The 14,688-nt window shown below is 38.0% G+C and overlaps 1 protein-coding gene across 2 annotated transcripts; it reads left to right on the forward strand.

The window, feature by feature from the left end:
• The first annotated feature begins 1,493 nt into the window (after positions 1-1,493).
• LOC135076911 (roundabout homolog 1-like) lies at positions 1,494-11,147 on the forward strand. Of its 2 annotated transcripts, none has more exons than XM_063971428.1 (17): positions 1,494-1,800; positions 2,513-2,705; positions 4,825-4,928; positions 5,327-5,480; positions 6,674-6,878; positions 7,091-7,277; positions 7,354-7,478; positions 7,552-7,686; positions 7,765-7,962; positions 8,037-8,343; positions 8,429-8,544; positions 8,624-8,835; positions 8,940-9,100; positions 9,176-9,307; positions 9,406-9,542; positions 9,627-10,081; positions 10,165-11,147. In XM_063971428.1, the coding sequence occupies exons 1-17, from the start codon at positions 1,704-1,706 to the stop codon at positions 10,244-10,246; spliced, it is 3,000 nt and encodes a 999-aa protein (XP_063827498.1). In that variant the 5' UTR covers positions 1,494-1,703; the 3' UTR covers positions 10,247-11,147. The 2 variants fall into 2 exon arrangements, with proteins under 2 accessions (XP_063827498.1, XP_063827497.1); XM_063971427.1 differs by having other exon boundaries at positions 1,495-1,800; positions 9,391-9,542.
• Positions 11,148-14,688: the final 3,541 nt, after the last annotated feature.

The raw sequence follows: 14,688 nt of genomic DNA on the forward strand, positions 1-14,688 counted from the left end.
TTTATCTCCTTGGAAGATCTTGTTTGCTATCGTTCCATCTATTAATTTGCATTGATTGAATTTTAGACTAATTGCTTCAATTTATAAATAATAATCTGTTGACTGATCGATCCAATTTTCTGCATCGTTTTACTGTATACTTTCTATGCTCTATTCTGTGATAATAAATTGAGCACTTATCATCACAGTAATGAAAATATCTACAAAGAAATCTAATGGAACATTAAGAATGAATTTCATCAAAGCAATCCCGGGTCCATCTTTTTTCAATCTTACCTTGAAAAACTTTGACCAACACAAATACGTATCCACATAAGTATTACCAGGTATTGTACCTTTTTATAGGGGTTGTATTGACTTTTGGGTCTGAGTTAGCTACGTGGCCAAGTCTTAATAATATGATCGTTTTAATTATTATTACTCTTCACGAGTTTCTAATTATTTCAAGCGTATCTGAGTGATTCGTGTCTATATCCTTACCTATTTTCTTTGGCCCTGCAAACATTTGCAAGTTGTTTCAACATCAGCACCCTTATCCAGTAGTTCGTAAGTTTGTGGCCTCACCACAGTTAGGTAACTAGATACGTGATGGGAATGCCTCAGCGTCCCAATTGACACGTTCAACCTGACGCGTGGCCAGAATTGTCGAAGCTCCCTTATTTGGGCCTGGTTTAATTCAGGGATAGGTGTTCAAATGAAATCGGTTAAGTGGATTTTGTTTGGTAATTTTGAAAACTAATTAGCGTATAATTGTTTGATGAAACAAAGCTTTGTGTGCAAAGCTTGAATAATTTTGCTTTGTACACAAATAATTATGTCTATTGTATTATTATAATTGCGGATATTATTTAGTTGCGTAATGAATAGGATTTGCATGCATGAATCATAATTTTATATTTATGATCATGTATTCGCTAAGTTTGTTGTTAGAGCACAAAAACAATATATTAAATTCTCGATAAGGGGTAAATGAAACGGGACATAATAATATAGGTAACATCGGACAGTTGATATAAATATTGTGCTTGTTGGCTTTTCTATTAATTGTTTTACTATTGTATTTACTATCCTAACATCATAAGTAACAGCAAGACAATAGAAAAAATGATAGGAATTTCTTATTGTTAATCTTGTTTGGGTGTCGATAACTTAATATTATAGGAATTAACATTATCTTGTGAATAATTAGTTAATAGTTTTAACTGTAGTCATACACAGTTAAACAATATTAAGCAATCATGTTTAACAAGTAAATAAACAAAACAATGTTTTATTCTAATGGTTTGTTAAACGTAAATGAAAGCATTCATCAGAAAAATATTTTCGTTTTTATTGAAAGATACAATGAATAATTTATTATGGTTACGAACTGCTTTAATTTGTTCAACAAAACACCCATGCAGATTTTACGGACGCATTTATCACGAGGATTCGCAAAAAAGTGACCACGTGCTAAATCATCATCGGACCTCGCTTCAGTCCGAAAGCTCGACGCTACGGAGTCGGCGCGAAATGACAACAAGAGAGGGGGCAGTAAGCCCAAAGAAGTGAGACGAGGAGGTCGTATCGTTCGGCGCTCCAAACACATCGCGATGTTTCGAAATATTCACTACAATCTTGCCCGATAGTTTTGGATAAAAAAAAGTGACGTTCCTGGATTGAGTGCCGAAATATGTGTGACAAAGTGACTAATTAGTGTCATTATGGTCGCGGGATCCATAAAAACAGATAAACGTGTATGGAACCAGTTCAAGAGTGTCGTGGTTTTGCATCTTTTGTTCAGCTACCCATTCGCAAGAGGTGAGCCAAAAAAGTTTAAACAAAGGCGATTTTTTTTGCTCTATGACTGGTAGAGTCCTAAGCTTTATGAGTTCTTTGTCGCGATATTAATTAATGATAAAAGTTTACTTTTTAATAGTTGATGAAGTGGTTTAAGAGAAGTTTCTTTTGCAGATTTACTGAGAATTTTACCTTATCACATTCAGTTTAGTTAATTGTGTTTATTCGTTGTTTGATATATTAATTAATGTTTGCCGAAAAGCTCCCAAAGGTTGCAATGAAAATGTATTATAATATTGATTTAGTATTATACTTTTTTAAGTATTTTAAAGATTTTAATGAACTAAGTACCTAAATAAAGTAAAGAAATAGAAATGTAAATGATGAAAAGATGTAAATGTTTTGCAAGTAATTGTCATTTAAGTGTCCCTTTAATTACTTACATTTAAAATAGCGTTCTCCTGCTCATTCTAAAATTAATTTTTATTAATTGCTTTACCATGGCATGGGCAAGAGTAGAGTATCTAATGTTCATGTATTTATCGGAAAAATGTTTCAGTACCCACAAATATTTGCGCCCAAACTTAATTTTACCCATTACGGGCCCCATGTTTACATCGCTTCGTTTGCTTCCAAAGCAAACACGGGGACAGTTTTTGTAATCAAAAAAGTTTGTCTGTTTGTTGTTCAAACAGTTTTTATAACGAAGTATTGTGGATGAATTTTTTTGAAGCTCAAAGTCGTGCGCCGCGTATTAAGGAGCATCCTGTGGATACGATCGTGGGGAGAAGTGAACCTGCGACTCTACGGTGCGTGTCGGAAGGCAAGCCGAAGCCAACAATCCATTGGTACAAAGATGGGGCACCGCTCGCGCCGACTGACAACCCTCATAGGGTCCTGCTTGAAGACGGATTGCTGTTTCTTAGGTTGGTAATTTTTTTTTTCAAAGCCTTGTTATATTTGCTGAAAAAGCTATTTTAATAAATAGCTTTTTAGGAGCTGTCCAAATTCTCTCATTCTGTGGGGCAATCGAATCCTCTCCAACTAAGTAGGTAAATTGAATACCTAACTACTCGTATTAAAGTTACAGTCGTATTTTGATCAATGGAGTAAACTAACCAATTCCTGATTTTAAAATGAATAATCAATAGAAAAAGCTTTTCACATTTTGCCTATTATTATATATTCATTAAGAAAAATTATGTCTTATACTCGTAGTGTTTAAATCTTCTTTGCACACATAACTAAAATATGATAGAGCAGGTAAATAAAGTAAGAACTAAATCAATGTTTGTCTGCAAAGATTACGTGTTACGGCCAACTAGACTCATTCTGCAGGTGAAAAAACCCAGATCGATATTGTTTTCCCTCGAACTTGAATTAAGGTTTGCAACATAAAATAGAAATCGTGTAGAAAAATTACATAGGGTTTTCGTAAACTTAATTCGTTTGGATACATACAAATGCATGTTTCCTTATGGAAAATTAATATTTTAACAAGCTGGAAAATAACATTTTCCCAGAAATTTTTTATGTGCAGAGGACTTCGGGTTGTTATCTTTATGTTGTTAACTTTTCTTACTGCGTTTTGGAAAATCAACGTTTGATTTTGTACTACGATGCATTTTTTACACTTTGTAGGTGCCTTTATAGATAAAGCTGTAGACAGCATTTAATTCTATGATAGCTTTTGTCATATTATGACGTGACAGAGCATACAAATCTGAAGTCTAACGTAACAAAAAACACCAGGCATTTGGGTGCATCAGTCATGAACTGAAGAGTTTTACACGTACATAAAGGTGTTCGTCTAACTTTCAAACCACAAATCAATATTCAACCTCATTACCCTGTAACGCGATAACATAAAAATTGACGCGCGTTTTGTAGGGTTATGCGCGGCAAAAAAGAAAGTGACGAAGGGGTGTACTAGTGTGTCGCGCGCACCTCCGTGGGGGAAGAACGACATATAATTCTATGATAGATACTGTTTACTAATGACCATTACACGTACTTAATAGGTGTTCGTTGTGTAACTTTCAAAGTACAAATTAATATTCACCTTATTACCCTTGTAAAGGTTCGGCCAAACCAACGCGTGCAGCCTGCGTGCGCGATGGCGATGATGTCGTTTATGAATTTGTAGTCATTGCTCGCGGTGATCTATGCACGCGCAGTGATCGCCATCGCCGTCGCCGACGCGATCTGCACGCGTTGATTTGGCCAAAGCTTAATATGATAACGTAAATATTAACGCGTACGTTTTGTAGGGTTATGCGAGGAAAAAAGGAGAGTGACGAGGGGGTGTACTAGTGTGTCGCGCGCAACTCCGTGGGGGAAGAACGACATAATTCTATGATAGATACTGTTTACTAATGACCATTACACGTACTTAAAAGGTGTTCGTCGTGTAACTTTCAAACTACAATTTAATTTTCAACCTTATTACCCTTGTAAAGGTTCGGCCAAACCAAGGCGTGCAGCCTGCGTGCGCGATGGCGATCAGATGTCGTGTACGAATTTGTAGCGATGAGTTCACATCAACGCGTCCTGTCATTGGTCGCGGTGCACGCGCAGTAAGTAATCGCCGTCGTCATCGCTGACGCGATCTGCACGCGTTGGTTTGGCCAAAGCCTAATACGATAACGTAAAAATTAACGCGCGTTTTTTAGGGTTATGCGAGGAAAAAAGGAGAGTGACGAGAATGTACTGGTGTGTCGCGCGCAACTCCGTAGGGGAAGCGGTTAGCAAGAACGATATTTAATTCTATGATAGATATTGTTTCCTAATGACCATTACACGTACTTAAAAGGTCTTCGTTGTGTAACTTTCAAACTACAAATTAATATTCAACCATATTAGCCTTGCAGCCTGCGTGCGCGATGGCGATCAGATGTCGTGTATGAATTTGTAGCGATGAGTAAACAGTTCACATCAACGCTTCATTGGTCGCGGTGATCTGTGCACGCGCAGTGATCGCCATCGCCCGCGTTGGTTTGGCCAAAGCTTAATACGATAACGTAAAAATTAACGCGCGTTTTTTAGGGTTATGCGAGGAAAAAAGGAGAGTGACGAGGGGGTGTACTGGTGTGTCGCGCGCAACTCCGTGGGGGAAGCGGTTAGCAAGAACGCCACGCTCACTATAGCCGGTAAGTGCATTAATAAAACATATGCTATGTGTAAGCTCGGGGAATGCGAGCTGGAAATTTTCAGCAAACTCTACTGGTTTTCGTTGGAGGTGTCTCGATCGATGCTTAAGCTAAGTTGCTCTACCTCGTGTGTCTTTGTATGGAGTTTAACTGCAACCAACCAACCTTAGAAAGACAAAAATATGTTAAATTGGTAGAGAAATATTATATTGTTTGAATGAAATAATTTAATCATGACTGTGAAATAATGATAAAATAACTAAACTAAATATACTAGTTAGTTAACAAACTAACATCTACATTGATATTGTTGTTTGACAAAAATAAATTCATAGATATACCTAAGTATTTTGTACACAAAAAAATGGTATTCGTATTAAGTAAGAGTATTTTTTTAGTTCTCCGTGACGACTTCAGATCGGAACCACGGGATTTTAAAGTAGCGAGTGGGGAGCCAGCGTTATTAGAATGTTCTGCTCCAAGAGGCGTGCCCGATCCTGGCGTACACTGGACGAAGGATGGACAGAGCCTGGACGTGGAGGTTAATGGAAGGTAATTGTTATAAATACTGCCTTAATGTGAGACATATTTTAAAGGACAAAAGGTCTATTGTTACCAGAACATGAATACTGGCGATAATGCGTAGATGGGTTTTGAATATTATTGGTTTATTGCATAACATCACGCGATATCCTCGCTGCATCAATTCACTAGTCTAAAAGTGCTATTTAATAGTCACACATCAACCTTAATAAAACTGTGGCACCTTATTTAGCTGGAATAGGTGCTATTTTGGAACTAAACTGTTCAGTAGACTGTACCCCATGTCTAAATTAATTCACATACCAGACAGTCTGGCTTGCTCAAGCTGATTTGATATTGACGATAGAACTCGCAATTGAATGCCTAGAACATTGTAAAATATGCGTCTACGTGTTAACCGTTAGCCTAGGCGCAGACCACCCATTTTTAGTTGGCCTATAGTTGGGCCCGATTCTAATTTGTATGAAGAATCGTCCGATACCAAATCGGTGTACTTAATGTGCGCACTTTCATTCATGTCCATACCAGGCCTGTTCATCTCCGCGAGTTTACATCGAAAACAAAACACGCACGATGGGGCCAGCCCATAGGTGGGCACCTACAGGATACTATTCGACAAGGCCTCACATACGAGCGAACATTGACTCACGCACGCGTATTCTTGTGTATGATGGAAGAAAATAAAGAAAATGGTGTACTAAATACTGTGCAGTATTTAACTGCCTAAATAACAATAAAAACACAGAATGTACTTTTTTAAGTTGCCTCAAGACACTGAGAGGTAAATAAGTAGTTAATATTATTCATGATAATTCATGCTAAATCATGTATTTCCTCCGCCATTTTCCGCAGTTTGGCACCTCACGTCACATCATTTTACCGAAGTCAGCCCTATAGCTTCGGCGCAGTGCCGATCACTGACGTTTGTCAACAAAATGGTGCTTGACTCTTGAGACAGGCTAAATTATACCATATTGTTAATGACATTGAGCATACATTTTTTTAAATACCTTCGCGAAGTAAAACTTCTGTACGTAGTACTTGTTATTATTCTGTGTCCATACTGCTTAAAAGCCCGACTCAACTATCGGCTCACAAAAAATCGGTGGTCTGCGCCTAGGCTTAGATTTCATTGCAAAGAGTAACAAAATATGAGTTCACATGAAAGAGAACCAAGAAAAGTAACGAGAATTATATTGCAGGATATCCGTGGTAGATGGAGGAAATTTGAAAATTCTCGAAAGTCTTCCATCGGACAGTGGAGTATATAGATGTGTGGCATCAAATGTGGCGGGCGAGAGGCAGTCACGTCCTGCCACCTTACTCGTATTACGGAGACCACATTTTCTAGTGAAACCTAATAACATAACGGCGCTAATAGGCCAGAACATCGAGTTTCACTGTCAAGTAAGTCGACACGTGGCTTGAAAGCTTCCATGTATCAGTAAACATTATTCAATTAAAGTTACTTAATTTCCGTAACTTGATTTTAAATTTGCCAATATCCTGTAGTCTTATCTTACTGGAAATCTGATCAGATTCTCCATGTATTGAAATTTGCTGCCTAACTTTCGACGGCCGATCATTTATCAAAACTTAATATCAATTTCGAATTTTAGGCGTCTCCAGAATCGGACGTTTCAGTAATATGGTCTCGAGATAACGGCTCGTTATCACCTTATGCTATCATTAGGAGAGGATCGTTGAGGATAGACAGAGTCACACCTTCGGATGCAGGAGTGTACACTTGCAAAGCGGAGAGTCCTGCTGGAAATAGTCATGCTGCTGCTATTCTCACTGTTCACTGTAAGTACTTTTACAATCATAGACACAAATAAGTTAGTATTTAGTATGTTATCTTAATGTTACCTTGGTTTTTTAGCTTTACCTCATTTCACGAGAGTGCCTTCAGACCAAACCGCTTGGGAAGGAGAAGCTGTGTCTTTCCCATGTGAAGCTGATGGGTCTCCTAAACCTGTTGTTTTTTGGACTATGGAGGGATCTCAGGTAACTTGAATTATATGAGACTATGAGACAGTTAAATTACCAGTGATATGTCAAATTATAATTCGATTCACAGGAATTGGTTTTCCCAAAGTCATCTCACGGTTCGGGGTCTTTATACTTGGACCGGGTGATGACACAACACGCTGGGAGGCTCACTTGTGTGGCTGTGAGCGCCGCGGGGAGTGCTTTGCATACAGCTACTCTGCAGGTTAGAGACTATCATAATTTAATTACATGTGACAAGCAATTTTATGTTGCAGCAGTAATAATTTAAGGTCCATTTTAGGTTTTAAGAAGAGAAGCCAACGCTTTCAAAGGAGACTCAGAATCATCATCACCCTATCCAGAACTAGGCAAGCCTCAAAACCATCCACCAATGACGCAATACGAATTAGTACAGGCACGTCGATATTTACAACAAGACGTTTTAGCGTTGAGGAGGGTAGAAGGGACGTCGGCAACTACATTAAAAGTCGTCTGGGACGTAAGTAACTTTGTTCACGAAACATTCTTGGCTATAAAGTCCCAAACTTGTAGCTATAGGATTTTTTGTTTCAGGTTTTAACCGATTACAATGAATACCTTGAAGGCGTGAAAATATGGTTTAATGGGACGTCTCTAAATCGACAATATGCATTAGAAGCGCACAACTCGCCAGGCAATAACACAACATTAATCGATAGTTTAGCCGAATTCAGTAAATTTGAAAACATATCCATGACCACTGTCCATAACAGTGGATCGTCTAGTCACGTTTTGACTGGTTTGATGCCCTATGCTCAATACGATGTGTTTTTGATGCCGTTTTACAAATTATTGTTAGGAAAACCTTCCAATTTGAAGTCAGGATTCACTGAAGAAGATGGTAAGATTAATGGTACTGTGTTATTAAAGTCGAGTACGTTTTATGCACGAAGTTGCTATAGCTAACGTATTTGTGTATATTTTAGTTCCATCGGCGCCGCCGCAAAGCATTTCAGCCGGAGTGATAAATGCGACGTCAGCGTGGATTCGGTGGGATCCGCCGCCCGTGCATACTTGGAACGGTGAACTTTCTGGTTACTTGGTTAGTCTTTTTTCTATTCGGAATTTAACTTCGGCAACTTAAATTTACTTTTGGAAAGTTTTAATTCGGTTTGCTTTAGATTGAGGTGAGGGTTGGTGGAGGGAACGGTGGTCGCGTGGTGGGGCAGATGTCACTGGGGGCTCGGACGAAGGCGGCTGCAGCTAGTTCCTTGCGAGCTGGTGGTAGATACAGTGCACGAGCTGCTGCTGTTACCAAACGTGGAAATGGGCCTTTTAGTACTCCAGCTCACATACACATGGTCCCTACACAAATTCAAAGACATTATGTCCAGTAAGTTCTATTATTTTTTATTTACCTTGTCACTTAGTAAATTTCTGTGTAGCCTCTGTTTTATAGCGCGACACCCCTGGTAATTTACATTAAAATTGTTCCAGGACTGAGCCAGCAAGAGATAAAGCAATATTGACAATGTTCCAAGAAACTTGGCTGTTAGCGTTGTGCGTGATTTTATTGATTCTGGTATTAGTTGGCGCTGGAGTTATTGTTTTTATTAGACGACGCTCCTCGAAGCAAAGGAAGAGTCAAAATGCTACTAGTAAGAATTTTACAATTGTGCTAACATTTTTATCTTAATTCTTTGAAATATTAAAATTATTGTTTTCTGTTTTAGATACGGCAATCGCAAATGCTCAACAATGTTTGTTAGGAAAAGAAGCTGTTTGGCTTAGAGAGAGACCAATGTTTGAGGGGTCTAGCGAGCCTAGGATAGAAATTTTGAATTGCCATCAGAGTCTACTTCATAGTAAGTTTGCGAATAATTGAATTGGTTTAAATTGATAATCTATATTCTGAAATTTATGAACTAATAAATAAACATAATTGTAGGTGGTCATTCTATAGGAACAATGGCCATGGAAGCAGAGTATACTCTGCCTCAGCATACCAGTAATATGAGTGCCATGCCTCAAGAAGATCACAGAAGAATCGCCCCCGAACCATATGCGTCCAGTGCTATCTACACGGAACTGAACTATCAGGTACTTACATAATGTTAATAGCAATTTTGCAGCTTACTTATGAGATTACAGAATATGGAGTATCTTTCTAACGGTTTTCTTCAGTTGCAGGATCACACGGACGCAGAAGATTCCTGTATGAAATGCGCTGTCAGTCCAGGTTCCTACGACAACAGCATGGTGCGATCGTATGGCGAAAGCAATCAGTATTCCAACGAAGAATGTTCCACTTGCTGCCGAAGTAGTAGCTCCACATTAACAAAGGACTACAGCGAAATGACGAAATGCGGAAACGAGATAGACGATATCCAAGAAATGTCTATAGATGATTGTCCGTCTTGTAAGACTCATCATTCAAGATCATCAAGTAATCATGATGGAAATAAAGAGTGGGCTATGGCTGAAGTGGAATATGACTATCCTCAGTGGCATTGGATGGGCAGAGAGAACACCTTTAGACAAGGAACGCAAGATACAAGACATTCAGAAAGAAGTGGGAGAAGTGAACAGAATTGCAGAATGAATTTGTGCGATATTCTTCCACCACCCCCTTATGAAAGGTACGTTGTATTCCTTCTAAATTATGCTGCAATTCTTCAATTTCTTTGACCTTTTTAGGTAAATTTGTGTGTGTTTGTTACAGAGAATCGCCTTATAGAGAAATGCAAGCATATGCCAGTCATTCAGGCGCATCAGGTTGTTCAGGACACACGTATCGAAGTTAATCATTATTAAAGTCATGTTGTAAACGAATATCATTAGTACGTAATCCAAGCAATACTATAGTTAATTGTAAATAATGTAAAAACGTCTATGCATATTTTGGAAATTTTGTGGTTATTTAAAGTGAGGTGGGTGTCTTTTACACCGTCATTTATGCGGACCTGAATAAATAACAGTGCCAACATACTATAAAGTTATATACGTATAAAAATATAATATAAACGCACTGAATTGTGACTTTATAGCTCTTACTAAACTCAATGCTTTTGGAACTTCAGATGACGAAATAAACTGGGCTATGGTCGAAACACTTATGGTAGCGAATGGCCTTTATTCCGAGTTTAAAAATAAGAGTCCATTTAAAACAAAGACTGCTACTTCTTTAGAAAGTTACTCAACATTTTACATAACATACGGCTTGTATTTTGGTTTAACTACGATATTTATCGAACGACAGACACTTATGCTCGGTTCTCTCGGATATGTTTTACGATGTAGCAAGCAAGTATCATTTCTGTTAATAACAGGTTACGTGACGGTGTAATAGTCGGTTTGTGGAGTCTTAGCTCTTGTGGATGTGTTTTCAATAGACTGCTATGTAATGTAGGCTATTAGGTTTCATATTTTCTAGTGACTGTGATATAGTATAATTTCCTATCTAAAATTTTGTTTTGTAAATACTTTTAAATGTTTGATATCCTTATACAATTTTAACATTCATTTTGATATTTATTCCATATAGTGGATTATTACCTTAACGAAACGAACCAATATGGGTTTGATTGAATTTTACAAAGTAGTCTAATGCATTTGTAACGAACTGATTCCTATACAGTGTCGAATCAATAATTTTTGTAGGTTAACATAAACCAGTCAGCATTATTAAACTAATTTACATTTTTATATTGTAGTTTTTATTCAGATCCAAACCTATTTGAAAAAAAAAAAGCATTTCGCCACTTGTGTGTGGTAGTGGCCAGCATCAAATAAAAAAGAAATTCCAATGCATTCCAAATTTAAACGTTTTCGTCTTTCGAACTTTCAAAGCTGGAACACTAGCTCTAATTTTCGTGACTTAACGCTCATTTTATAGTATTTAAACGGGCAGTGCGAAGAGTTAATTGGCCAATACACCGCGTCGTTTCTTCGCAATTAAAAATCTTAACTCCCGCGTAAAGCGTGAATTGCTTGTTAATCGGTCTGAATCCGCCTCCGCACTACCTTGCAAATGGAGTGGTTATTTTAGCGCTGTTTAAATAAGATCTTGTGTATCTCCTGATTTATACACTGCCTTATAAAATTCTATCTTTTCGAACGATCGATTTATTTTGTATTGAAAAGCATTAAGTATCACATCAACTGCTTGGTGTCTCTTTTTTTAACTTTGAGTACCGTCGTCCGTACTTCCAAACCCTATTTGGCGAAGGTTAAAATTAGGCTTAGCCAAGCATTTTACATTATGAAACTTTATCTGCAGTAAGTCGCGAGCTTAAATCTCCCACTCTCAAACATAATCTTCCGTTGACAATCAGATACCATCCCATGGTGTTTCACTGCCAACAGCTTGAAACAGCGAGGCTCCTGAAAGTGCCTACAATTACAGCTGTAATCAGCTTACCCCATAAATTACGAACGTACTTGTATTGCAGGCTGCGTACCGTGGGGTGTTGCCATGGCAACCGCGCATTCCCCCAAGTGCACCCTTGTTATTAATACCCGTAATAATTAAACTTGATTGCATTTCTCACCAGGTGTTGGGTGACAGCCCGTCGAAGAGGCAGTAGTTAGTTTAATAAGGCGTGAGATCGCTCTTACGTATTGAGATTGTTTAAAGTTGAGACCTACTTGAGATAGGTGTTGAGTTTTATTCATTGGTGAGTGCTGAGAAGTTCGGTGAGTATTTAAATGGATTTTCAAGGTAAGTATAGACCGTACCAGTAAAAATTTGGTTAGGCGACTATTTTTATGCTTACTTACTTGGCTTAAGTAAGAGTAACTAAGCTACGTAGGTAGGCAAGTACTACGAAACTAACTAATTTTAATATTATTTTATCCAATTGTTTTTCCACCTTTTGAAGGAGATGATTCTATTAGTACTTAATCTGATAGTAGTCATGTTTTTATAAACTTACAAAAATTAAGTTATCCACCCTTATAACACAAATTAATAGAGCAAACCCCCTTGTTTCATACGTCATCAAATTTCACTTTGCCCCGGGGCAAATTAGAATTCACAATCCGTTTTCCGCAAAGGAGAACGTGACTCCTTTCAATCATCAAACAGGCAGCGGGTTTTTTATTTTCCTTATTAATCAGCTCTCCCCACGGTTTTGGGGCAAAGAGCCCCCTAGAGTCAAGAGTCAGAGGGAAAAATGTACCTACATACGAGTGAAGTAGGGGAAGGTACACAATACATGACTTTGGCGCGTTTTGATTTTCGGCTACGGTTTTTTTTGGTAGTGAATGATCAAGCGATTATCGCCTTGATAGCTGGGCAAATGGTCAGCTGCAGTTGCGGGTTTGAATCACGGGAGGGGCAAATGTTAATGTATTGAGTTATGGGGAGATTAAAAATTTTACTTTAGGCCTTCTTGGACCTATTTTATTTAATTTTTTACTTTTTTACATTCACTCTAAGTCATAGCTTAAATCAGCCAGTTCATAGTTTCAACTGGGAAAGTACGAATCCAGTGCGACCATAAAAATAAGCATTAGTTTGATTTGACCGCGCCCCCGGTATGACGATCGCCATCAAAAGTAAATTAAGTAAATAAAAAGCTCATGCGTTTAATCGACGATACATCGTATAAAGTTTAAGTCACACTAGTGTTCATGAAAAGGTTACATTAAGCTTTAAAACACTCGTGGACTGGAAATGTTTTTATGTTGAGTATAAATACATATTATAAAAGTTTATACTTCCTAGAACTTACAGTAGTAGGTACTTAGTAGTTAAAAGTTTACTTACCTGTATAAAAATGTTCAATTCTTTAATGATAGGCGATTATCACACTGCGCCGCGCTCCGCCGCGGTACGCGGGACGACAGATTTATTCATTGTATGCAAGTACCTCAGTTTGTATAGAAAACACGCGCGGCACAAAACAGTGACAACGCGTCTGCGCGCGGGATTTTTTATATGAAATCACGCGTCCCGCGGCGGAGCGCGGTGCAGTATGATAATCGCCATAAACCTCGCTTCAGTTAGTGTAGCCTCAGCCTTACAAAGTCATTGTGTAGGAGAAAGAAAGCGTTCGGAGTGACAAGTTAAAACAAATGACTCGTGGCGTCCTTTGACAAAAGAAGAACAAGTCCCGATAGTAATGAGATGTGTGATTAATATTACACGCGTAATCAATCCAGATGCATGTTCCTGTCAGATGTAATAACGTAATGGCATTACAGATGGGTGGGTGACAGTCGAAAGAATATCCATTAGCAATGACGTACAAGGCACAATCGATTGTGTTATTTTCGTTAGTGGGCAGTTGTTCAAAGAATAACTTGTGAATAACTTTTGATTTAATTTCTTTTGTCGGACACAACCCTTAAATAAAGAATAGGGCGTATATAAGGTGGTTGATTCATTCAAGGTCATACGGCCAGGGGAAGGTAAGTTCTTTATTTGTGACTCATTTGATATATTTTTTAGGTTGTGCTACAGAAAAACAGGCTCATAAAATACTTTAGCCCAAACTTAAAACTAGAATCTACTTTAGCCTGCAGCCTTAGATTATTAAAACCTAGATGGATATTGGATAGAGTTAACTAATAAATAGATCATGAGTTAACTCTCACTTTGTTTACAACTCTATGGTCATAAACAGTAACAGTCACTGAGATGCGTTTGCGCAAGGACGCTATTTAGCATAATGGTCAGCAGACTAGTAGTTACTACGTCGTAGAGTCTCGTAACATTGTTACCACAGCTCATCATTCCAAGCCTTGTGTCTAATTAGTGTCTTCGTGGTCTTTGGAACTTTTGAACATTATTTAAAATACAACACATAGCTCAGTATGGAAATAAATTACCTACCAGACTTAATAACTAAATCATCTTATGGACGTTACGACAGATCCAATCAAAATTTTTGCATCTTAATTATAATAGGAGCAATTTCGCGACAAAAATGTAGGTTTATAGGTCTGGTGATGGCACATAGATATACTACCTAGTACCTACCTACCTCCTCCACATCTTCTACCCACATAAGGCCTGCTTTCAAAAGTCAGGCATTAACAAACAACCAAGCACGGAAATATGTACCTACTTAACCTTGCAACAAAATATTCAACATGTAATTCCAATTTGTCTTATCATCCACCAAATTTTTATGGCGAAAGAAGTCACGCACCACTGACAATAATTACACAAAAAACCTAGTAAAAATATGAAACAGCGACGTTAGGGGTGCATGAATTAACCATCATAACAGTGCGACTG

This window comes from Ostrinia nubilalis, chromosome 12 (assembly GCF_963855985.1).
Source record: "Ostrinia nubilalis chromosome 12, ilOstNubi1.1, whole genome shotgun sequence".
In the NCBI taxonomy this organism is placed as follows: Eukaryota; Metazoa; Arthropoda; class Insecta; order Lepidoptera; family Crambidae; genus Ostrinia; species Ostrinia nubilalis.